This window comes from Salvelinus sp. IW2-2015, linkage group LG1 (assembly GCF_002910315.2).
Source record: "Salvelinus sp. IW2-2015 linkage group LG1, ASM291031v2, whole genome shotgun sequence".
Lineage (NCBI taxonomy): Eukaryota > Metazoa > Chordata > Actinopteri > Salmoniformes > Salmonidae > Salvelinus > Salvelinus sp. IW2-2015.
In genome coordinates, this window is record NC_036838.1 from 56,860,401 (window position 1) to 56,886,939 (window position 26,539).

The window sequence follows — 26,539 nt, forward strand, 5'->3', positions numbered from 1 at the left end:
CACACAGACACACACACAAGCACACACACACACACACACAAGACTACACTACAGTGATGGAGCGATCATGCAGTACATTGTAACTCAGGCTTATTCGCTCCACTGAAACACTACTCTTGAGATGACTGACAGTCAGGCCTGTTTGTTCTACTGAAACACTACTCTTGAGATGACTGAAAGTCAGGCCTGTTTGTTCTACTGAAACACTACTCTTGAGATGACTGAAGTCAGGCCTGTTTGTTCTACTGAACACACTTACTCTTGAGATGACTGAAAGTCAGGCCTGTTAGTTCTACTGAAACACTATTCTGAGATGACTGAAAGTTAGGCCTGTTTGTTCCACTGAAACACTACTCATGAGATGACTAAAAGTCAGGCCTGTTCGTTCACTGAAACACTACTCTTGAGATGACTGAAAGTCAGGCCTGTTGTTCTACTCGAAACACTACTCTTGGATGACTAAAAGTCAGCCTGTTTTGTTCCACTGAAACACTACTCTTGAGATGACTGAAAGTCAGGCCTGTTTGTTCTACTGAAACACTCTTCTTGAGATGACTGAAAGTCAGCCTGTTTGTTCTATCGAAACACTACTCTTGAGATGACTGAAAGTCAGGCCTGTTTGTTCTACTGAAACACTACTCTTGAGATGACTGAAAGTCAGGCCTGTTTGTTCTACTGAAACACTATTCTTGAGATGACTGAAAGTCAGGCCTGTTTGTTCTACTGAAACACTACTCTTGAGATGACTGAAAGTCAGGCCTGTTTGTTCTACTGAACACTACTCTTGAGATGACTAAAAGTCAGGCTTGTTTGTTCCACTGAAACACTACTCTTGAGATGACTAAAAGTCAGGCCTGTTTGTTCCACTGAAACACTACTCTTGAGATGACTGAAAAGTCAGGCCTGTTTGTTCTAACTGAAACACTACTCTTGAGATGACTGAAAGTCAGGCCTGTTGTTTTCCACTGAAACACTACTCTGAGATGACTGAAAGTCGGCCTATTTCGCTCCACTGACTGCTTTTTCGAGTTAATGGATTATCAGAAATTATGTTCAATAGGTGAAAAGGGAAATAAAGAGAGGAAAAAAATGGACATGGGACATGTTGTGAGGATCACTAAAGGATTTCCCAGGGAATAGTCATAGTAAAGGAAAGAGAGAAGACCACACAGAGATGCTGAGAGGGACCCTCGGGGCCCAACAGAACAGATACAGTATAAGGGTGGTGTTCCATCGACTGTCAGTCATGACAGACAAGGCCAACACTTCCCCCCTGGCAGAGACCGGAGAGGATATGATGTGGTATGAGACTTCTCCTCCCGTTGTTTACATTGCAGATTTACTCTCTCAATTCAATACAATTTCAATTTAAGGGGCTTTATTGGCATTGGAAACATATGTTTACAATTCCAAAGAAAGTGAAATAGATAATGAACAGAAGTGAAATGTACAGTAAACATTACACTCAAAGGTTTGAAAAGAATTAAGACATTTCAAATGTCATATTATTTCTATATACAGTGTTCTAATGACATGCAAATGGTTAAAGTACAAAAGGGAAAATAAATAAACATAATTAAAGGTTGTATTTACAATAGTGTTCACTGGTTGCCCTTTACTTGTGGAAACAGGTCACAATCTTGCTGCTGTGATTGCACACTGTGGTATTTCACCCAATAGATATGGGATTTTATCAAAATTGGATTTGTTTTCAAATTCTTTGTGGGTCTGTGTAATCTGAGGGAAATATGTGTCTCTAATATGGTCATATATTTGGCAGGAGGTTAGGAAATGCAGCTCAGTTTCCACCTAATTTTGTGGGCAGTGTGCACATAGCCTGTCTTCTCTTGAGATCCAGGTCTGCCTACGGCGGCCTTTCTCAATAGCAAGGCTATGCTCACTGAGTCTGTACATAGTCAAAGATTTCCTTAATTTTGGGTCAGTCACTGTGGTCAGGTATTCTGCTACTGTGTACTCTCTGTTTAGGGCCAAATAGCATTCTAGTTTGCTCTGTTTTCTTGTAAATTCTTTCCAATGTGTCATGTAATTATCTTTTTGTTTTCTCAAGATTTGGTTGGGTCTAATTGTGTTGCTGTCCTGAGGCTCTGTAGGGTCTGTTTGTGTTTGTGAACAGAGCCCAAGTTCCTCTCCAGGTTCATTTCTCTGTAGGTGATGGCTTTGTTATGGAAGGTTTGGGAATCACTTCCTTTTAGGTGGTTGTAGAATTTAACAGCTCTTTTCCGGATTTTGATCATTAGCGGGTATCGGCCTAATTCTGCTCTGCATGCATTATTTGGTGTTTTATGATGTACACAGAGGATATTTTTGCAGAATTCTGAATGCAGAGTCTCAATTTGGTGTTTGGCCTATTTGTGAATTCTTGGTTGGTGAGCAGACCCCAGACCTCACAACCATAAAGGGCAATGGGTTCTACAACTATTCAAGTATTTTTAGCCAGATCCTAATTGGTTTGTCAAATTGTATGTTCCTTTGTATGGCAGAGAAGGCCCTTCTTGCATTTTCTCTCAGATCGTTCACAGCTTTGTTGAAGTTACCTGTGGCACTGATGTTTAGGCCGAGGGGTATGTATTGTTTTTTTGTGTGCTCTAGAGTAAGGTTGTCTAGATGGAATTTGTATTCGTGGTCCTGGCAACTAGACCTTTTTTGGAACACCATTATTTTGTCTTACTGAGATTTACAGTCAGAGCCCATGTCTGACGGAATCTGTGCAGAAGATCTAGATGCTGCTGTAGACTCTCCTTAGTTGTGGACAGAAGCACCAGATCATCAGCAAACAGTAGACATTTGACTTCAGATTCTAGTAGGGTGAGGCCGGGTGTTGCAGTCTGTTTAAGTGCCCTCGTCAATTCGTTGATATAAACTCAACAAAAAAAGAAACATCKATTTTTCAGTACCCTGTCTTTCAAAGATAATTTGTAAAAATCCAAATAACTTCACAGATCTTCATTGTAAAGGTTTTAAACACTGTTTCCCATGCTTGTTCAATGAACCATAGACAATTAATGAACATGCACCTGTGGAACGGTCGTTAAGACACTAACAGCTTACAGACGGTAGGCAATTAAGGTCACAGTTATGAAAACAATAAAGAGGCCTTTCTACTGACTCTGATGAACACCAAAAGGAAGATGCCCAGGGTCCCTGCTCATCTGCATGAACATGCCTTAGGCATGCTGCAAGGAGCCATGAGGACTGCAGATGTGGCCAGGGAAATAAATTGCAATGTCCGTACTGTGAGATGCCTAAAACAGCGCTACAAGGTAGACAGGACGGACAGCTGATCGTCCTCGCAGTGGCAGACCACGTGTAAAAACACCTGCACAGGATCGGTACATCATAACATCACACCTGCAGGACAGGTACAGGATGGCAACAACAACTGCCAGAGTTACACCAGGAATGCACAATCCCTCCCTCAGTGCTCAAACTGTCCGCAATAGGCTGAYAGAGGCTGGACTGAGGGCAAACCCACCGTCGTTGGACCAGACAGGACTGGCAAAAAGTGCTCTTCATTGACGAGTCGCGGTTCTGTCTCACCAGGGGTGATGGTCAGATTCACGTTCATCTTCGAAGGAATGAGCGTTACACCGAGGCCTGTACTCTGGAGCAGGATCGATTTGGAGGTGGAGGGTCCGTTATGGTCTGGGGCAGTGTGTCACAGCATCATCGGACTGAGCTTGTTGTCAATGCAGGCAATCTCAACACTGTGCATTACAGGGAAGACATCCTCCTTCCTCATGTGGTACCTTTCCTGCAGGCTCATCCTGACATGACCCTCCAGCATGACAATGCCACCAGAAATACTGCTCATTCTGTGCATGATTTCCTGCAAGACAGGAATGTCAGTGTTCTGCCATKGCCAGCGAAGAGCCCGGATCTCAATCCTATTGAGCACATCTGGGACTTGTTGTATTGGAGGGTGAGGGCTAGGGCCATTCCCCCCAGAAATGTCCGGGAACTTGCAGGTGCCTTGGTGGAAGAGTGGGGTAAAATTTCACAGAAAGAACTGGCAAATCTGGTGCAGTCCACGAGGAGGAGATGCACTGCAGTACTTAATGCAGCTGGTGGCCACACCAGATACTGACTGTTACTTTTGATTTTGACCCACCCCCTTTGTTCTGGGACACATTATTCAATTTCTGTTAGTTACGTCTGTGGAACTTGTTCAGTTTATGTCTCAGTTGTTGAATCTTATGTTCATACAAATATTTACACATGTTAAGTTAGCTGAAAATAAACGCAGTTGACAGTGAGAGGATGTTTCTTTTTTTTGCTGAGTTTATATGTTGAAGAGGGTGGGACTTAAGCTGCATCCCTATCTCCCCCCTGGCCCTGTGGAAAGAAGGGGGTTTTTACACATTTTAACCGCACACTTGTTGTTTGTGTACAAGGATTTTATAATGTTGTATGTTTCTCCTCCAACACCATTTTCCATCAATTTGTATAGCAGACCCTCATGGCATATTGAGTCAAAAGCTTTTTTTAAATCAACAAAGCATGAGAAGCATGAGAATACTTTTTTTGGTTTGCTTGTTTGTCAATTAGGGTGTGCAGGGTGAAAATGTGGTCTGTCGTACAGTAATTTGGTAAAAAGCCAATTTGACATTTTCTCAGTACATTGTTTTTGCTGAGGAAATGTATGAATCTGCTGTTAATYAWAATGAAGAGGATTTTCCTAAGGTTGCTGTTGAAGAATATCCCACTGTAGTTATTGGGGTCAAATTTGTCTCCACTTTTGTGGATTGGGGAAGATGACAGATGTTAAAGAGTTTAAGTATAGCCAATTGGAATTTGTGGTCTGTATATTTATCATTTCATTTAGGATACCATCAACCCCACAGGCCTTTTTGGTTTGGAGGGTTTGTATTTTGTCCTGTAGTTCATTCAATGTAATTGGAAAATCCAGTGGGTTCTGGTAGTCTTTAAAACTTCTTCTTAATAGGGGGCGCTGTTTTCACTTTGGGAAAAAATCGTGCCCAAATTAAACGGCCTCGTACTCTGTTCTAGAWCATACGATATGCATATTATTYTTACTATTGGATAGAAAACACTCTGAAGTTTCTAAAACTGTTTGAATTATATCTGTGAGTAAATCAGAACTCATTTGGCAGCAAACTTCCAAACAGGAAGTGAAAATTCAGAAAATGGGTGTCTGTGTAAGGCCTATTCAATTGCCTTATATTTATGGATCTGTATGCACTTCATACGCCTTCCACTAGATGTCAACAGGCAGTAGAATGTTGAATGGGGTGTCTAGCTTGATGTGAGACCGAATGAGAGCTTTTGGAGTGACAGGTCTGCCATATTGGCAGTATTTTGCTGCGCACCAGAGAGCACCATATTATTTTCTGAAATGCGTTAGGTAGACACAACGAAATGCTCCGTCTTGGACGTTATTGGATACATATGAGAAAAACATCATAAAGATGGATTTTCAACTGAGTTTGACCAGTTTATTCYACATTTATTATGACTTTTGGAATTTTTCGTTCCATGCGCCAAGAGTTCATGGACATGTGCGCTCCACCATGCTAGCCAAAGTTGCTAATTCGACAGAAGAAATMGACATTCTAAAACAAAACAACGATTTATTGTGGAACTAGGACTCCTTGCACTGCATTCTGATGGAAGATCATCAAAGGTAAGAGAATATTTATGATGTTATTTCGTTTTTGTGGAATATGTTGGCTCCAACATGGCGGAGAATGGCTGGGCGCTGTCTCAGATTATTGCATTCTGTACTTTGTACTAAAGTTATTTTTTTTAATCTAACACAGCGGTTGCATTAAGAACCAGTGTATCTTTCATTTGCTGTACAACATGTATTTTTTAGCAAAGTTTATGATGAGTTTTTTGGTTAGATTACGTGACTGTCCAAAATTTCTCCGGACAATTTGGAGCATTTTGGCGCCATATTCACAATGTAAAACCAGGATTTGTAGCTATAAATATGCACATTTTCGAACAAAACATAAATGTATTGTATAACATGATGTTATAAGACTGTCATCTGATGAAGTTGTTACAAGGTTAGTGATTAATTTTATCTCTATTTGTGGGTTTTGTGAAAGCTATGTTTGCGGTGAAAAAATGGCGTTGTGTGTTTGGCTATTGTGGTGAGCTAACATAAATATATATTGTGTTTTCGCTGTAAAACATTTTAAAATCGAAAAATGTGGCTGGATTCACAAGATGTTTATCTTCATTTGCTGTATTGGACTTGTGATTTCATGAAATTATTATATGATATCCCTGTGGCGCTAGGCTAGGGTATGCTAGTCAGCTTTTTGATAAGATGATCCCGGATCGGGGGGTTGGTAGAGGTTTAATAGTTGATTCTAAGATTTGTATTTGATCATTGTATATGTTTTTGCTGTTTATTCTTTGTTACAGAGCCAAAAAGATTTTAGAAGTGGTTTATCCATACATCTTCATTTTGTATAGATAACTATTCGTGTTGTTGTTTGTTTAGAGTTTCCCCGAAGTGGTTAGATTCTATGGATTCTTGACAGATTTAGGACTTCTTTTTCCGTGTATTTCTGTATTGTTTAACTTTTACTGCCTCAGAAAACCCGGATCCGGGAGCACCCCCACCCCCCACACACTGATTAGCATAGATAGCATAGCTTCAGAAGTAGATAGTAGCATCTAAATATCATTAAATCACAAGTCCAAGGACACCAGATGAAAGATACAGATCTTGTGAATAAAGCCACCATTTCAGATTTTTTAAAAATGTTTTACAGGGAAGACAAAATAGTAAATCTATTAGCTAAACACGTTAGCAAAATACACCACTATTCTAACTCCATCAGTTTCTTACTCCTTCAGGTGCTATCACCAATTCGGCTCAACTAAGATATTGATAGCCAATAACCTATAAAAAAACCATCAGATGACAGTCTTGATAACATATTTCATGGATTATAGATAGTTTTTGTTTAGAGAAAAAGTGATATTTCAGTAGAAATCACAGGTTTACAATTGCACCGACCATCACAAATCCACTAGAATACTAGATAGAGCAACGTGTATGACCAATTTACTCATCATAAAACATTTCATAAAAATAGACAAAGCATAGCAATGGAAAGACCCAGTTCTTGTGATTTCAGACCATATTTCAGATTTCTAAGCGTTTTTCAGCGAAAACACAATAAATCGATAAGTTAGCCATACTACATGTTCCAACGTTACCAGAGCATCGATTCCAGCCAGAAGAGCCGCTATACGTAACCACCGCCAAAAGATTATTTAATTTGTTTCACTAACCTTCTCAGAATTCTTCCGATACACTCCTGTAACATCATTTTACAACTATACATATACAGTTTGTTCGAAAAGGTGCATATTTGCCATACAAACCGGGTTACCAACAATGAAAATACTAGGAAATCAAGCCTCAATATGTCTGACGTCATCGTTCAGAGTGATCTAGTTTAATTAAAATGCTAATCATATACTTGACTAAAAAATACAGGGTTGACAGGAATCGAAAGACAAATTAGTGCTTAATGCAACACGCTGATTTACATTTTTAAAATTACTCCTTACTTTTCAATACAGGGTTGGCCAAGTGGAGCTATACCAAACAAAATGGCATATGTGCGTTTAAAATAATTTCGACAGAAACACGTTTATCATATTAAATATGCTTACTTTGAGCTGATCTTCCATCATATTTTGGGCAATGTATCCTTCTATGTTATAAACGTCTTTTGGTCGATAGATGTCCTCTGTCCTTCGAAATGTCCAGCACCAACGACCGACTCCCTAAACGTGTGTCCAAACTTTCAGAACGCACAACAAAGAAATTCCTTCAAAATCGCACTTAAACGGATATAAATAGATATAAAACGGTTCAAATTCACTACATTATGATGTTTTTTACAACTATAACGACTGAAAACATGACCGGGAAAATTGCTGGTTAGAAAACGACTTGAACGAGACAGGTCCGATGGCCTTCCACGCTTGAGGCGCACGTTGAGAAAGAACGGTCTTCTGTACATTTTGGTCATTATAAATTGGCTGTGAACGTCCCATCCACTTCATTGAAAACGTGATGACGTACAGACACCCAGAGGAAGACGTAGGCAGTGTCGGTTTCTTCATAGCATTCACTGTGGCCTTATAAACAGACCCCAGATCAGAGGTAAAAATTTCTGAAATCTGAACCCTGTCATGAAAAGTGCTGTAGAAAATTGTTCTGTACCACTCAGAGACAAAATTTCAACTCCTTATAGAAACTATAGACTGTTTTCTATCCAATAATAACAAATAATATGCATATTGTACGATCAAGAATGAGTACGAGGCAGTTTAATTTGGAAATGTAAAAAAAAAAATAATGCTAACAGCTCCCCCTATTGACAAAAGGTTAAATGATTCACCATAGTGAAGGCGTAGGCTCAGGTTTTCTGAGGTTTTTGGTTGGATAGGTTTAAAAAAATATATATAATAATAATTTTGCATTCTTCATCAAACCATTTGTCATTGTTGTTCATTTTCTTAGCTTGTCTGCTTGAAAGTTTTAGATTTGCTAGGGAAGCTGAGAGGTCAAATATACTGTTTAGGTTTTCTACTGCCGAGTTTACACTTTCAATATTACAGTAAAACCTTTTGTCCAGGAAATTGTCTAGAAGGGATTGAATTTGTTTTTGCCTAATTCTTTTTTGGTAGATTTCCACACCCTTTTCCTTTCATCTATAGCATTTCTTAATATTATTCCGTTCCTTTGGCTTTGATCACTCATGATTTAGCACAGCTCTGTTCAAGAAGAGTGTGATTTGCTGTGATCTGATTGGGGTGTCAGTGGACTGACTGTGAACACTCTAAGAGACTCTGGGTTGAGGTCAGTGATAAAGTAGTCTACAGTACAACTGCCAAGAGATGAGCTATAGGTGTACCTACTGTAGGAGTCCCCTCGAAGCCTTCCATTGACTATGTACATACCCAGCACCAGACAGGGCTGCAGGAGCTGTGACCCGTTTTTGTTGTCGTAGTTGTGTCTAGGGGGAGGGAATACTGTCACCTCCAGGTATGTGTTTGTCCCCCTGTGTGCTGAGGGTTCCAGTTCTTGTCCAGTTCTTGTCCAGTTCTGGCATTTAGGTCTCCACAGACTAGTACATGTCCTTGAGCCCGGAAAGTGTTGATCTCCCCCTCTAGGATGGAGAAGCTGTCAAAGTTAAAGTATGGGGATTCTATTGGGGAGATATAGGTAGCACACAAGGATATTTTCCTCTGTTGAGATAATTCCCATATTAATTTCTAGCCAGATGTAAAATGTTCCTGTTTTGATTAATTTAATAGAGTTGGTTAGGCCTGCTCTATACCAAATTAGCATACCCCCTGAGTCTCTTACCTGTTTCACACCTGGTAGTTTGGTGGATGGGACTACAAGCTATCTATAACATAGAGGGCAACCAGTGGGTCCGTCTCCTTTATACCATGTTTCTTGTAGGATGACAATGCCTGTATTTCCAATTTCTTTGATGAAGTCTGGGTTTCTACTCTTTAGGCCAAAGGCAGATGGCTATTCAGACCTTGTATATTCCAGGATCAGACAGTAAAAGCTTTGTGTTCCATAGTGTCTAGTGTTGTTTTCGTGTGGTTTAGGCCGGGACCATCACAGTAGGTGTGAGCAGAGCATATTGAGCATCTGATACAGTACATACCTCTAAGGTCACAGGATGGGGCTTGAGCAGATGTAATAGTGGGGGTTGGGCCTGTTGCTCTGCTCACGGCTTGGGCAATATGTCCTGCTGTCATGTTGAGGTCCTCTCTCTCTCTACTACTACTTTTCAATAAATGAACCTTTGCCATCTTCTCTAGTACTCTCAAGCTGGGCTATCATACCCAGGGACCATACTCATGAAAGAAGTGGACCCCAGTTAATGTCCTCAGTTCACCTATTAGAATCACAATGTTGTTGTACTCATGATACAGTATTTAATGTACCTTGTCCTGTAATTTAGAAACAATATGAGGTAGGAACTAGTTCAGATTACATTTTTTTAAACTAACATTCACATTCCTGTTTCCCCATTTGTAATTATAAGCCAGCAATATATGTACTGTATGTTTAGTGTACAGTCATTGGCTGACTTCGATACTGTATGTAAGGCCTTATTTTCTATGCGCCTTAACTGACATGAAGTCTTGTTCTTCAAGTTCATGTAAAAAAAAAGAGAAAATCTGACGGTTCTATGGCATGCAAAAAACATTTTACAATTTCAATTGGCAGTGTCTGAGTCACACAACAATGAAGAATTGGCACTTCCCTGAGAAGAGGGGAAAAGAAGCACGCTGAGAGGGAAAAACCCACAGTGCTTTGCCTTTGTTCCATAGTCACAACTGCAGTGTCTGTGGAGACTGACAGTCGAAAGGCCCACTGCATTCTGTCTGCAGTAGAGGTAAAAGACAAAAAGAAAACACTGTTTCTCAGACGTGATAGCAGCAGACTCAGAACACTGATGGTAAGCTTCACTCAATCGCAGCTCATTGAAGTTTCATGTCAGTCTTTGGAGCATCAAAGAAAGAAGTGGGCACGAGATGGAAGAAAGTGCTGGGGGAGGTTGGGACCAGGGGCTAGAGTGAGGTTGGAAAATGTTTGATACCTTTGCTTTGTATGTTCAGGCATTGACGGCAACTGAGCGAGCCAAAATTAAACATTTGAGAAGTGGATGTTTTAGAATATAAAATAAAAAGTATCAGGGGATACATTGGGAAGGGTAAAGCACAAAGGTTAATGATTTATAGAAATATGCCATCTGTCTTAGAACTGAGTGGCTGACATCAACACTATTGGATTTTGTATAATTGAAAAATACTTTCTACTAACTACTCAAATCAAATCAAATTTTATTTGTCACATACACATGGTTAGCAGATGTTAATGCGAGTGTAGCGAAATGCTTGTGCTTCTAGTTCCGGAAAAGCAGTAATAACCAACGAGTAATCTAACCTAACAATTTCACAACAACTACCTTATACACACAAGTGTAAAGGGATGAAGAATATGTACATAAAAATATATGAAGAATGATGGTACAGAACGGCATAGGCAAGATGCAGTAGATCAGGGGTGTCAAAGTCAAATGGACGGAGGGCCAAATAAAAAATTTAGCTACAAGCCGAGGGCCGGACTGTTCGAATGTTCATTGAAAATTTTTTAAATGACGCATATAGTCTAGTGAACCTAATTGAACCTACTGAAAACCTAACAAATATATTCCAATATGATCAGATAAATAAAGCAATATTTTCTTATGGCTCTGTCAGTAATCTTTAATTTTCAACAGACACAAAAGACAAATTTCCTTTATATAAAAATCCCCACTAACATGAACATTAAATGAAAGAAACCGGTATTCAAAGCACCATCAGTAGCCTATATTTTCTATTTAGCAAAAAGTGGGCTAAATTTTACTTCAAAGAAAAAAACAATAATAGCAATTTTCTATCATCCACTCAACTGAAATATTTTTAAAATATATTGGATTGAAAAACAAATAAAATAAAGTGCAAAAATCTATTAATCAAAAACAACACTTTGTTTAAGGAGGAAGTAACATGCAGTGAAAACAAATATTAAACTTTAACTTTTAAACTTGAACTGAGTAAAAACTCTAAATATGTGATTGCACAGTAATGTTCACTTGTTTGAGGTTGAGGGTGATACTTGGTGGTGTCCCATCTTTTCCACAAGTTCATCAATGTTCGGGTGTAAGGCTCTGAGCTGAGGAAATCCTCAGAATTGAGTGGAGGTGTTCAGCAGGTAAGTCGACTTTCTGTGTGATTTTTGTTCAGGTTCATCAAAGAAAACAGTTGTTCACACAGGTATGTGCTGCCAAACATATGACAACGTTTGAGCACCTGCGATGCGCAGCTGGCATTTGTCGGGAGGAAACGGCGAACTCCGCAGCACCCACTGCCGCATATTTTGCCCTCAGTGCATCATTGCATTGGAGGTCAATCAACTCCATTTGGAGGTTTGGTGTGAGCTTTCCACGTCAACAGCAAATGGGTTACCGAGCAGTTCCAACCTGCTTTTTTGTGCTTCAAAGTCAGCAAATCGGCGTCGAAAGTCAGCGGCAAGGCATACCTATTTTTATCAGCCAACTGTGCGCTCGGGAACGCACTGGTAGAGAGCTTCTCTTCCATGGTCTGGCAGCTGGGAAAGTGGGCTCAAATTTTCTTTCCGCATCTGCGTTCTCCCACAGAGGTCAGTTTGGTTTTAAGATCTCACTGTACTGTACATATCAGAGATGACATGATCCCGACCCTGCAAGCTGCAAGTTCTTGCCATTCAGATGACTCGTAATGTCACACAGAAAAGCCATTTCACACAGAAACATTTCGTCTCGGAGTTGTGTTGTGTCTTTCCCTTGTGTCCAAGAAACAGACAAATCTCCTCACGAAGCTCGAAACATCTTTGAAGCACCTTTCCCTGGCTTAGCCATCGCACCTCTGTGTGATAAGGCAAATCACCATGCTCCGTTTCTAAACTCCGTCAGAAATGCCTTGAACTGGCGGTGATTTCAAACCTTTGGCTCTGATAAAGTTAACTGTGCGCGTGATGATGCTCATTACATGCTCCATTTTCAAGGCTTTACCCGCACAACGCTTCCTGTGTGTATGATACAATGATAAGCTGTCAGCTCACCTGTCGCGTTTTCCTCTTGCATCTTTTCCCGTATCTTCGCCACCAGTCCGCTCCTGTGTCCACACATCGCAGGTGCTCCGTCGGTTGTCAAACCACGAGTTTTCCCAAGGCAGCTCCATCTCATTTACACATCTTGACACCTCTCATACAATCATGCCCCTGTAGTTTGCCATGCATAGACGTTAAAGCCAAAAACTCCTCTGTCACGTTTAGGCTGGAGTCCACTCCGCGGTATGAAAATTGACAACTGGGCACAATGTCAGAAATGTCGGTGCTCTCATCCACAGCCAAGGAATATGCAATGAAATCTTTTCCCTTTTCACAAGCTCTGCTTTTTAGATTGATGGACAACTGGTCTACTCTCTCGGCAATGGTGTTTCTGCTCAGACTCACATTTAAAAAGAGTTGCCTTTTTTTCTGGGCAAACTTCGTCACAAACTTTAATCATGCAGTTTTTGATGAAATCCCCCTCCGTAAATGGCCGGCTGATTTAGAGCATCTTTCTGCCAAAATAAAACTGGCCTTGACAGCAGCCTGGCCTTGTGATTTGGCTTTTTGAACAGAGCCTGTCGAGATTTGAGCCTCGTTTTAATTCCTCTGCCTTTTGTAGCCTTTGTTCCATGTCCATATTCTTGTTTTGTTCCGCGTGTTTCGTTTCATAATGTCGTCTCAGATTATACTCTTTCAGTACCGCCACACTTTCTCCACACAGAAGACACACAGGTTTTCCAGCTACCTCGTGAACATATACTCCGACTCCCACCTTGTTTGAAACCCCCGGTTCTCAGTGTCCACCTTCCGTTTTGCCATTTTTGGATGGGTATCTGAAAGTTAATTTTACTTGTGATGCTGACGACTGTGTGCAATAAATATTTGAAATGAAGCAGCCTACTGCTCGGTGCCGTCACCGTTGCATTGTGGGAAATGTAGTATTGTGTCGTGTAAAAGAATCTGCGGGCTGCCGGCTTGCTGCGTCTGCGGCCGTTTCTAATAATAAATCAAGATCATCCCAGGGGCGTTAAAAAACCTTCTCGCGGGCCGGCATGTGGCCCGCGGACTACTCTGTATTGTGCAGTAGATGGTATAGAGTACAGTATATACATATTGAAATGACTGATGTAGGGTATGTAAGCATTATATAAGTGGCATTGTTTAAAGTGGCTAGTGATACATTTTCTACATCAATTTTTCCATTATTAACGTGGCTGGAGTTGAGTCAGATGTTGGCAGCAGCCACTCATAGATGTTTGTGGCTGTTTAACAGTCTGATGGCCTTTGAGATATGAGAAGCTGTTTTTCAGTCTCTCGGTCCCCTGCTTTGATGCACCTGTACTGACCTCGCCTTCTGGATGATAGCGGGTGAACAGGCAGTGGCTCGTGGGTGGTTGTTGTCCTTGATAATCTTTATGGACTTCCTGTTGTACATCGGGTGTGTAGGTGTCCTGGAGGGCAGGTAGTTTGCCCCCTGTGATGTGTTGTGCAGACCTCACTACCCTCTGGAGAGCCTTACGGTTGTGGGCGGAGCAGTTGCCTACCAGGCGGTGATACAGCCCGACACGATGCTCTCGATTGTGCATCTGTAAAAGTTTTGTGAGTGCTTTTGGTGACAAGCCGAATTTCTTCAGCCTCCTGAGGTTGAAGAGGCACTGCGCGCCTTCTTCACCACTCTGTCTGTGTGGGGGACCAATTCAGTTTGTCCGTGATGTGTACGCCGAGAACTTAAAACTTACTACCCTCTCCATTACTGTCCCGTCGATGTGATAGGGGGGTGCCTCCTCTGCTGTTTCCTGAAGTCCCACTCATCTCCTTTGTTTGTTGACGTTGAATGTAAGGTTTTTTTCCCAACAGCACACTCCGAGGGCCCTCACCTCCTCCCTGTAGGCCGTATCGTCGTTGTTGGTAATCAAGCCTACCACTGTAGTGTCGGTCTGCAAACTTGATGATTGAGTTGGAAGCGTGCATGGCCACGCAGTCGTGGGTGAACAGGGAGTACAGGAGAGGCTCAGAACGCACCCTTGTGGGGCCCCATGTTGAGGATCAGCGGGTGGAGATGTTGTTACCTACCCTCACCACCTGGGGGCGGCCCGTCAGAAGTCCAGTACCCAGTTGCAACAGGGCAGGGTCGAGACCCAGGATCTCGAGATTGATGATGAGTTTGGACGGTACTATGGTGTAAATGCTGAGCTGTAGTCGATGAACAGCATTCTCACATAGGTATTCCTCTTGTCCAGATGGGTTAGGGCTGTGTACAGTGTGGTTGCGATTGCGTCGTCTGTGGACCTATTGGGGCGGTAAGCAAATTGGAGTGGGTCTAGGTGTCAGGTAGGGTGGAGGTGATATGGTCCTTGACTAGTCTCTCAAAGCACTTCATGATGACGGAAGTGAGTGCTACGGGGGCGTAGTCGTTTAGCTCAGTTACCTTAGCTTTCTTGGGAACAGAACAATGGTGCCCTTCTTGAGCATGTGGCAAACCTGGGATAAGGATTGATTGAATATGTCCATAAACACACCAGCCAGCTGGTGCTGCGCATGCTCTCAGGACGCGGCTGGGGATGCCGGCTGGGCCTGCAGCCTTGCGAGGGGTTAACACGTTTAAATGTTTTACTCACGTCGGCTGCAGTGAAGGGAGAGTCCACAGGGTTTGGTAGCGGGCCGTGTCAGTGGCACTGTATTGTCCTCAAAGCGAGCAAAGAAGTTGTTTAGGCTGTCTGGGAACAAGACATCCTGGTCCGCGACTGGACTGGTTTTCTTTTTGTAATCCGTGATTCACTGTAGACCCTGCCACATACCTCTTGTGTCTGAGCCGTTGAATTGCGATTCTACTTTGTCTCTATACTGACGCTTAGCTTGTTTGATTGCCTTGCGGAGGGAATAGCTACACTGTTTGTATTCGGTCATGTTTCCGGTCACCTTGCCCTGGTTAAAAGCAGTGGTTCGCGCTTTCAGTTTCACCCGAATGCTGCCATCAATCAGCGGTTTCTGGTTTGGGAATGTTACAAATATCTATGCCAGGTCTTTACCACTGTCATACTGCTTGTGGTTTCTATAAGAAGAAGCAGATCAAGACATCAAAGAACCTACTTAGTACATACTTTTTGAAATGACAGAAGGATAAGCGTCCTCACACTTGAACAAAGAGGGGTTCTCTCTGCTACTGTGAGAGTAGAGATGTAGCGATAGTCCACAGAGGCAGTCCACCAATCTTCCTAGATGAGATTGGTGATGATTGTCAGCCTGCCACAGATATGGCCACCTCACTGTGACTAATTACACCACCAATGCTTTGCTTTTGGGAGGCTGTTGACGTTTGACCTTTTTTGTCGTTTGCACATTATTCTGGATGCTTTAAACATAATAGTGTATAAGAGGACTGACACATTAGACCCTCTGCGGTTAAAACTGAGACTGGGTTGTAATTAAATCTCAGCGGAGACCTTGAACTCAACGACAACAACAACAAACAGCACTGGCTGTGGCCTCTGGAATAATTCATTACAAGTGAAACAAAAAAGCATTTTAAACTGCTCTGACCAATCTGTCATGATTTTTGTTTCCAGGCGGGAAAAAATGAAATGTATCCTTTGTGTGTTTTTTTGGTGAGTACTTTATGTATCTGGTGAGAAGGAGATAAATATTATCTTTGATAAATGACCCTCCAGTCTGCTATTCCCATAGCCCCAGTGGGTTGGGTGTCCATGTTAAACATACTGATGTGTGCTGCTGATGATGCAACAGGAGGAAGTTGAGTGTAACCCAGAAGCAGCCCACTTGTGCAGCACAGTGTCTACATACAGATCGGGGTACCTGCTACAACTGATCTTGTTGTTAGTGTAGTTGGTGTAGTTTTCCTTGGTGTCTTCAAATAAGCCAGGAAAAACACATGCAGTTGTTGGTTTCATATCTCCTCCTTAGGAGATACATGTTTCTCACATACACCATTGCATCTTTTGTAATAAATGTAATCAATAATAGTGTTTTCTTGGATGTTTTGCCAAACATTGATCCCAAAACAATTCCCAGGAGTATMTATTTCAATGGACTGCCCCCCTTCAAGGAGTTTTCTAGATTTTCCAGCGAGCAGCATTGTTCTCTCTCTATTTAATCCATTTGAAATTAATCTCTGTAATACCCCAAAATATATTTCCTTTATTTCGTCAAGAGGCCCTCTCTTGACAATGTGTTACTCTGAATGGTTTTTAGTCTCCTCTCCTCTCAGTTTAGAGATGTCTTCAATCGTGTGTAAATATTTCACATCGTGTAATTAATCCCATTTTATGAAATAATCATAGAAAAACATCACAAAATCTGATAGAAATGGCGAGGTGGTGTGTGCTTGGGTGATGGGTACCCTGTGTGCGTGTGTGTGTGTGTGTGTGTGTGTGTGTGCTGTCTCTTATACACATCTAGATGTGTATAAGAGACAGGTGTGTGTGTGTGTGTGTGTGTGTGTGTGTGTGTGTGTGTGTGTGTGTGTGTGTGTGTGTGTGTGTGTGTGTGTGTGTGTGTGTGTGTGTGTGTGTGTGTGTACAAAGTAAGTGGCTGACCTGTGAAGTTGAGCATGCGGATGTGTTTGAGCAGTAGAGTGCCATTGATGGGATCCATCCTGGAGCAAAGGCCCACCTTCCCCGGACAGAGTTCCCTGTGCATGTTGTGCAGCGCATGGGCCATGGAATACACTGCATCGATAACAAACTGCACCTTCCCCTCTTGCTCGTAGTTGGAGTCCCTTCCTATCCGCTCCTGATCTGTAGAGCAGAGCGACAACCAAGTTAGGTATCTGAGAAATGCAATACGTTATATCACTGGTCACCAACCCCAGTATCACCTTATGCTTAATAGAAAGGTGATCCCAAGCATATGAGCAGTATTACATGTGATAGTATAGGAAATAATACAGAAATACAAGAACAGGTAGGCCTACACGTCTTGAATATTATGACGAATAACATTTTATGTTAAAATTGAGTTCCTATTGTGTTGATCCTAACAGTGGGTGATTATTACACGCAGGTAGTGACCACATGAGTAGCTTCCATACAGTGATGGTTGTTGGACTTGCAAATTAAGGAAGAAAATAACTTATTTTTGCTGGTACTCAATTTCTCCATTGTTAGCTTTGTCAAGCACACACTACCATGAATGCTGCGAGGCAATCATTAGACCCAGATTGAATTGGATCTTCTAAATATGTATTTGAAATGCTCGTCAATCTGGTACTACATGATTACTGATTGGTATTCCATCTGCTGTGGTGGCTTATCAAAAAGATGAGTCCACTTTAAAGGGCAAAGTGGGTCCTTTGTTGTGGGAAAAAAAGGCCTTACACTTATCTACTTAAACACTGTCATTGGTTTTGTGAGCTGTATGACCTATGGTTACTCCGGTGTGAAGATGGCTGATGAGAAGGACAGAAAYAGACAGAAAGACACCAACCTGGTCTCAGAGCAAAACATATTATATTTTACAAAATTCCATGCCACTCCATTTAGTATGACATGTTACTTTATGTTAAGTTACATTACATTGGCCTACCAATGTGATAGCGGTCATACAATATAAAAATGGAAGGACGTATAGTTTCCTCGGTCTTTATCGRATTTGAACCATTTAGTATGATATATTACGTTCAACTGCTTTAGTAGGATATGCTACGTTAGGTTAGGGATTAATGTTAGGAGTTAGGTTAAAGGGTTATGGTTAGGGGAAGGGTTAGCTAAGCAACCGTAGTAGTAGTAGCCAGGAGTTAGCTAAGTAGTTGCAAAGTAGATAAAAAGTAGTAAGTAGTGGCAAATTTGCTAATTAGCTAAAATGCTTAAGTTGTCCGTGATGAGATTCGAACACGCAACCTTTGGGTCGCTAGACATTCACATTACATTTTGCCTTAAGTAACCTACTGTCCATACCAAACGTAACATATGATACTAATTTGAAAGTCCCCGATTTACATTTACTATGTTACTTCTAGTCAATGTAATGTAACCTAATATAAAGTAACATATCACACTAAATGGAGTGGCACGGATTTGAGTCAAACATAATATGTTTTGCTCTGAGAACAGGCTGAAGAGACATACAGGCAGACAAAGACAGGAGGTKATGTTTGGAAAATACTCTATACCAATGGCTGTGTCCCAAATGGCACCCTATTACCTATAAAGTGTACTAGATAGGAATTAGGGTGCTATTTGGGACAACCTGTGCCTATTTAATTACAACCAACTGGATTCTATGTACTGAGACTGTATGCTTTCACGATGCCAGGGTCCACAGTCATACTGCTAGTTCTTTGTCAATCTGAAATGTTAGGAACTTAGTGTAAAGTAAGTCAGCAAAGTTGAGTAAGCCAGTTCTGTTTGAACCACTTAAAAACAGTAGGACCTTTTAATGGAAGGCGTGGCAAAGGGCCAGGAGGCATAGAGAAAAATACATTACCCTTCCGTTAGCCTAGCGTCTAGGCCTTGATGCACTGACTGACTGGCCCCTCCTTCCTGATACTTCTCACAATTAGCTGGAAGGTAAATGTTTAGCTAGACCACTGRAGAGGAGCCAATAAATTCCAATATGTGGAGTGTAAGGTCTTCTCCTCAGAGGAATCACTATTTTTCTTCTCTCTAGGAATACATGGATTATTGTTGTTCTTCACTTCCTGTTTGAAAAATGTCCAGCGACATATATAGTATAATATGTTCCATAAGCAACCTATAAGGAATGTCACATATGTGATGCATAAATATGTCATATACAGTATATTACTTAGAATTACATCTCATAAGTGATGTATACGTAATATGTTACATAAGCAACAATTAATCACTTATGAGATGTAATTCTAAGTAGGTTGCCTAGGAAGCAACCATTGCTTGTGGCTGTTTTTCTACAATACCATGTTGTGTTAGTTTGCTTTGGGGGAGAATTATTTTTGCTACAGAACAAGATTGACGGTTTTGTGTGTAAGCATAAATCTACTAGGGAAATTAGTCTCAGTATAGGTGGGTGTGTTTGGACAATAATGTAGTTTTGAGTTTTGATGCATGATGATCAAACCTCATGTACACTGAAATATATTGTATTTTCACCCATTGCAAACCTAATAGCTATGGATTTAAAGCATTCCAGCAGGAGAATACTGTAAAACCTTTTCTTTATTAATTTCACATATAATCAAATCTAATTGTATTGGCCACACCCACAGTTTACAGCAGATATAAAAGGTTCAGCAAAATGCTTGTGTGCTAATGTCACGATCGTCGTTACGTGAAAGAGAGGAGGACCAAGGCGCAGCGTGAAATMAATACATATTTAATCAACGAAGACGAAGAACACTTACAAACTAAACAAAACAACAAACCGACGAACGTGAAGCTATATAATGACAAGTGCAACTTACACATAGACATAGACAATCACCCACAAACTACCTAATGACTATGGTTGCCTAAATATGGCTCCCAATCAGAGACAACGATAGACAGCTGTCTCTAATTGAGAACCAATCTAGGCAACCATAGACATACATACACCTAGACTAAACATTGCCCCATAAACATACAAAAAACCCTAGACAATACAAAACACATACATCCCCCATGTCACACCCRGACCTAACTAAAATAATAAAGAAAACAAAGATAACTAAGGCCAGGGCGTGACAGCTAACTAAACTGAACTATTGTAGTACAATAATCAATAAGACTCAGATAAAAATATCAAGTAATAGAAGAGGTAGTATGCCTAGTAATAGAAGAGGTACTATGCCTAGTAATAGAAGAGGTACTATGCCTAGTAATAGAATAGGTACTATGCCTAGTAATAGAATAGGTACTATGCCTAGTAATAGAAGAGGTATGGCTTAGTAATAGAATAGGTACTATGCCTAGTAATAGAATAGGTAGTATGCATAGAAATTAAATAGGTAGCATGCATAGTAATATAATAGGTACTATGCATAGTAATATAATAGGTAGTATGCATAGTAATAGAATAGGTACTATGCCTAGTAATAGAATAGGTAGTATGCATAGCAATATAATAGGTAGTATGCATAGTAATAGAATAGGTACTATGCTAGTAATAGAACAGGTAGTATGCATAGTAATATAATAGGTAGTATGCCTAGTAATAGAAGAGGTACTATGCCTAGTAATAGAATAGGTCTATGCTATAATAGAATAGGTACTATGCCTAGTAATATAATAGGTATATGCCTAGTAATAGAATAGGTACTATGCCTAGTAATAGAATAGGTACTATGCCTAGTAATGAATAGGTAGTATGCATTAGTAAATTAATAGGTAGCATGCATAGTAATATATCGGTCCTATGCATAGTAATATAATAGGTACTATGCCTAGTAATAGAATAGGTAGTATGCATAGTYATATAATAGGTACTATGCCTAGTAATAGAATAGGTACTATGCATAGTAATATAATAGATAGTATGCATAGTAATAGCATGATATGTACACTGTAGGATATACAATATAGATAAGGAATGTGCTATGTCAAGTATGTCTGTATTCAAACCTATTTATTTGATATTTAGGTATTTTTTGCTATAGTTGCAGCTCTCTGGTAATTTGTTTAATGGAAAGAATTGATTCTTGATTTTCTCTGCAGAAACCGTGTTGCATCACTCTTCTTCATTCCTCTTGCAACGCTGTACTGATATTGGTGCCAGACAAATTTCTGATCTTAGCAGAACCACTTCAACTTAAAAGCTTGCTAGCCCCAAATCGATATCTCTCTTTCAGTCATCTTTCATCTGCCATATATCAGTTTGCCACAGCAAAAAACTAAAGCTTATGCATCTATGAAATAAATAAAGAACCAGGTTACGGCTGTGATAATTGTGGTAAACTGTGGTAATTGAGCGCCATGCACCCAAATTGGACAGACAAATCGCAAGCTTAGGACTATAAGGTTCTATCTGCAAAAACTGTTGTGGCTGGCTCCTGGGTTAAGTGGGCATTGTGTCAAGAAGCAGTGCGGCTTGGTTGGGTTGTGTTTCGCAGGACGCATGGCTCTCAACCTTCGCCTCTCCCGAGTCCGTACAGGAGTTGCAGCGATGAGACAAGATTGTAACTACCACGAAATTGGGGTGAAAAAGGGGTAAAAGTAAAAAAATTGATGATTCTGAGATAATTGGCTTGGAAGTTCTGAACCCTCATTGGTTTGAATGGTTTTAGCAATTATTTTGAACGTAACATGAATTGGTGTCGAATATAGGTAGAATATAGGTAGAATATAGGTAGAGAACATTGAACAGAACAATGCTATGTCAATAACTACATTTTGACAAATATCCAGATAGAACCTTTTAGCCCCAAGTTCTCTAAATATTGCCACAGGTTGGCTGATGCGGTTGGGCTGTGGGGCAGCCCAGGAGCGAGAGAGGGAGTGATACAGTATATCTCTCTCAGGCTGAGGCATGGTGGCCCACACACACACACACTCACTTGGTATTGCCTCTCTTTCCTAGCAAAGCCTCTCATCTCATTGCAGAGTCGGAGCACACCCACGCACTCCCAAGGCTGGCTCGCTGCCTTTAGAGAAATCCATTCAGACTAGGAGTAGCAGCACAGCAAGGTCGTGTCCCTCTACCAGGGTGCCACAGAAAGGAGTTAGTGATTCTGGGTCGGCTCTGACCCTGTTAACCTCTGCATGCTCGGGTTTGGCACCAGGCCACATCTCCCTTCATCGTCTATAAAAACTTGAACTTCATCCATAGTCAATCTTCATCCATTTTTTCACATGAGAACATCTCCCCCTATGTGTGCCTTGGGAAAATGTAGGATGTTTCGGTTGATGAACACTCCTAAATCATCTGTCCTGACGTTGCCAACTCAAAACCTCCAAGCTGGAACACATGGATAGAAAAACAGGATGTTGTAAACATTTTACAAACTGTTCATTAGAGACACGTGAGACCATTCTGGATCTCATATGACATAAGTTTGGTGAATTAAAACCATAACTTATTATGGTAATATCACATGGTTATGGAGAAGGATTCAGCCATTGTGTCTGTGTTGCTATGCTGCTTGCTGTGTTGCTATGCTGCATGCTGTTCTCCCCTGTATTAATTAGACAGAGGCATCAAACCCCAGGAAAGGGAGCTGGGACCCGTTCTACCTTTCTGCTCCTCTCCACATTAATCAATATCAGCTGTGTATTTCACTCATTCACAGATAAAAGACTAGTCTACCAGTCACTCACTCACACACTCGCTCTCTCTTTGATCACTGTGAGCACACAGAGCCCTCCCAGGACATTGATTATTCTTCACTCATACCCCATGTGGTCTGCTTAGCACCTTGAAGACAGGTGCAAAGCCTTCACCAGCACCACCAGAGGCACCTGGAGAATTCCTGAAACGTTGCACGTTGAGAGGGGATTGCAAAGCCAAAGAAGTTTATGACTTTCTGCTACGTCAACAAACTTCCACACAGTCTTAGAAAAACAACACCCCATCATATTTCTGGCAAACAGAGCTGTGCAGGCAAGGTATTTAACTCAGACTGCCACTCACATAAATCCTTCACAGCCTTTTCACATGGCAAAGCTCTTCATCAGATCTTCATCTTATCTGGATTTTTCTCTGCACATTTAGCTTCTTTAGCATTTTTTCACCCCAAGCAATAAGCAGAATGATCATTCATTTGGTTCTCTCCAGCACCTGAACTAGTTGGATGTGTCTATTTTTCCATATGTATTGATTAGTCCCGTACAATACTCATAGAAAGTGGATATTTTCTTTATTTAACTAGGCAAGTCAGTTAAGAACAAATTCTTATTTACAATGACAGCTTTGTTCAGGGGCAGAACGACAGATTTTTACCTTGTCAGCTCAGGGATTCGATCCAGCAACCCTTTGTTTACTGGCCCAATGCTCAAAACACTAGGCTACCTGCCTCCCCAATTAGGCATGGACTCGCCCACAATGGGAAAATATAAACAACTAAAGACACGTTCTCATTTTTAGAGACAGGTTAGTGCTACTGTAGCTAYCAAAATAGTGTAGAATTGATTRCTAACTAACTGTAAGCAATTTTAGCTAGCTAGCTAATCATCTTGCTAAATGTGAGGTGAAACAATTGACCTATTTACTGTTACTTAGCTAGTGCAAATCTCTTTGCTAGCAAACGGGACAATGTCTCCAAAACTGCTGGGTGTCTATAGCAATGTTTACTTTTGACATTCTTGATGTCTCCACTTTCCAAGCACATTGTAACTTTTTAGATGAAAAAGACAGGGCAGGCTTCCAACTGTGTTGTCATGTCATCCATATGAGACCAAGGCTTCAGCCACAGGGAGCAATGCGGATGTCAAYAAGTGTAAAAGAATAACATTCTGGCACACATGATTTACCCCCTCACAATAACATGTCTGTTGAGTTTGTATCCCTATTCCAGAGCATCTATGCCAYAATTTATGGGGTAAAGGTGTAAATGGAATGCAGACTGTTCCATTGACCAGTCTGGCGCACATTCAACAAATCTGATCAAACAAAGTGGATATTRGTCAAATCCATCATGATTTATGTATTGTAACAGGCCCACAATGTTATTTTTTTCCGCTGCATACCATTTAGAAGTTGTCCCTTTTCAGGTTTAGAAGAAGTTACTGCTAAATGCTAACTCCCGTTTGTATACATAAATTGTTGGTGGTAGTCAAAGTATTTTTTAACTGTAGGGCAGTTGATTGGTGATGATGACATGAACATATGTTGGGGTTGACAACCATACAAATTTTATATGCCGATTTTTACCTTATCATGGTGTGAAATACACATATAAACAATAGCCTAAATGTAGGCTAATTTTGTTGGGGGCAATGAGGAGATTAGGGATCTTTCCCCATTGGCCCTTTCCCCCACACGTTTCCATGGCAATTCCATTGTTTTGGTGAGTTCGATTGACCTCTTTACCACATCTACGCCTCAAGACCAATCTATCTCAGTGTGTAACGCCCATGCATGGATGAGTTGATGAGTCAATGAGCTGATGAGTCAAGGTTGATGTCCCAGTTCCCCAACCCTTCCTCCTCCTGGTCCTTCTAGTGAATGAAGTCATCAAGCAAACTTAGTTCAACATTAAAAGACAATGTGACTGAGACTGACACAAAGCCTGTCCTTCAGTTTGCAATGTATATCTCTCCAATCCCTACTCAGATCGTTCAGCTTATTGCTGACTTGTCATAGTGGAAATTACAAACTTTAGAAGCCTTTTTAAACCTTGAATGCACTACTATTTGCATGTATTGCTGCAGAGGGAAATGATCTGTGACAATAGTGATCAAATTAAGATAAAGATCTGTAGCTATATCCTTGGCTTTCTGACAGGGGTTTTTCTTCTCCCAGATCTGTTCTTCACACAGAGCCAGTTCATCCATGAAAGAGCAATGCAGTAGATAGTGGCACTGAGAGGATGTGACTGGCATTAGTCTTCTGTTTAGACGGATGACATTGATCTGTTGAAATCTTATTTTGCCATATTTTTCCCAATAGATACCTAAGACATGTCTGCTTACTGACCTCACACCGTTTTTAATTCTTGATTTGTGAATTACTGGCCTGGGTGAGGAGAGATGGCCTCTAATCCACTTGTAGTTAGATTCCAGTTGGATGCCTTGCTACACTCCCAGAAACAGCAGTGCTAGCCTAAGGACTTAAAACCCAAACAGTACCTAATAGAAAATAAAAGGGGAGGAATTTCTTCTGTTAGTGCAGCTTTTGCCAGTTTTGTTGTATATTGCGAGAATTTGATTGCTGTTCCATGTAGCAGTGTGATTAAACAAACACACAATTACAATGTATTCCCTTTGTTGGCTTCTACTGAAAGCCAATTAGAACATGACTATGAATTATGCTCACTTCATGAATTTTAAGGATGTACATTTGCTACATGTGAATTGAATGTATGTGAATGCCTATTATATGATACAGTATTTTGTGTTCCTTCATACACTGTATTTATGTCAGTAACTGCATTTTATAATTGAGGACTCTCCAAACCCAGGACAAAAAAAGACCATGATTTGGGAGGATTTTCACAAAATGTAATATATAGAATAGTCCTTTGGAGGAAGGATTGTTTACATATATTTGACATGTGTATCTAAAAGCATACTTGAGAAATAATTCATCAAAGTTGGCATATTTATAACATTTTGGCCTTACCCAGGCCTCCTTTAAGACTAATTATATATGAACATATGACAACGGAAATCACAACAGGCATAATTTGATTTTAAACCCGTAGGGAATAACAAGACTATATTAGCATTTTGCTGTTAATTGCATTTCAAACCATTATCATACCACTAGCCTTATGTCACATACAGCTGGATTCTTAGAACACCTAGAGAGAAGGTGGTGAGCTCCAAGTCAAGATTGAAAGCCTGGGGTGAATTTGTGACGATCAAACAATCTCCAGGACACGAAGACAGAACATGCCAGGACACATCTGGATAGCATATGGTATTAATCCTGGAAGTAGAGATGTTTAACCACGCAGACCTCTACTACCCTGTTCTGTTGCCGTCTCCAGGTGGGAGGACAGGCAAACGGTCTACTCAGCCGAAACACAAGGCCCTAGTAATACCTCATCACAATCATTTTTAATCTAGCTCATGTTGTACCTATAGCTTTAGATGGTGTACAACATTTTGTCATGTATCATAAGCCAAGGGCCACATCATTCTATGATAAGGACAGAGGGTTTTCCTGGTTCAGTCACATGGTCAGGAAAACAGCTGTTTCTACCTGTGAAACTTTACCATTTTCTAAAGGTAGTTGAGATCAGTAGAGCTGCAATGTGGGCCTGTAACCCGAAAGGTTGAATCCCTGAAT

General features: G+C 40.8%; 1 protein-coding gene across 1 annotated transcript in view; it reads right to left on the minus strand.

Moving 5' to 3' along the window:
* LOC111970456 (metabotropic glutamate receptor 4-like) overlaps window positions 1-26,539 on the minus strand; it is a 295,475-nt gene that overhangs the window by 61,105 nt on the left and 207,831 nt on the right. Inside the window, exon 7 of the mRNA XM_023997215.2 lies at window positions 17,233-17,433. Within this exon, the coding sequence (XP_023852983.1) occupies window positions 17,233-17,433 (201 nt within the window). The remainder of the gene's footprint in view (window positions 1-17,232; window positions 17,434-26,539) is intronic.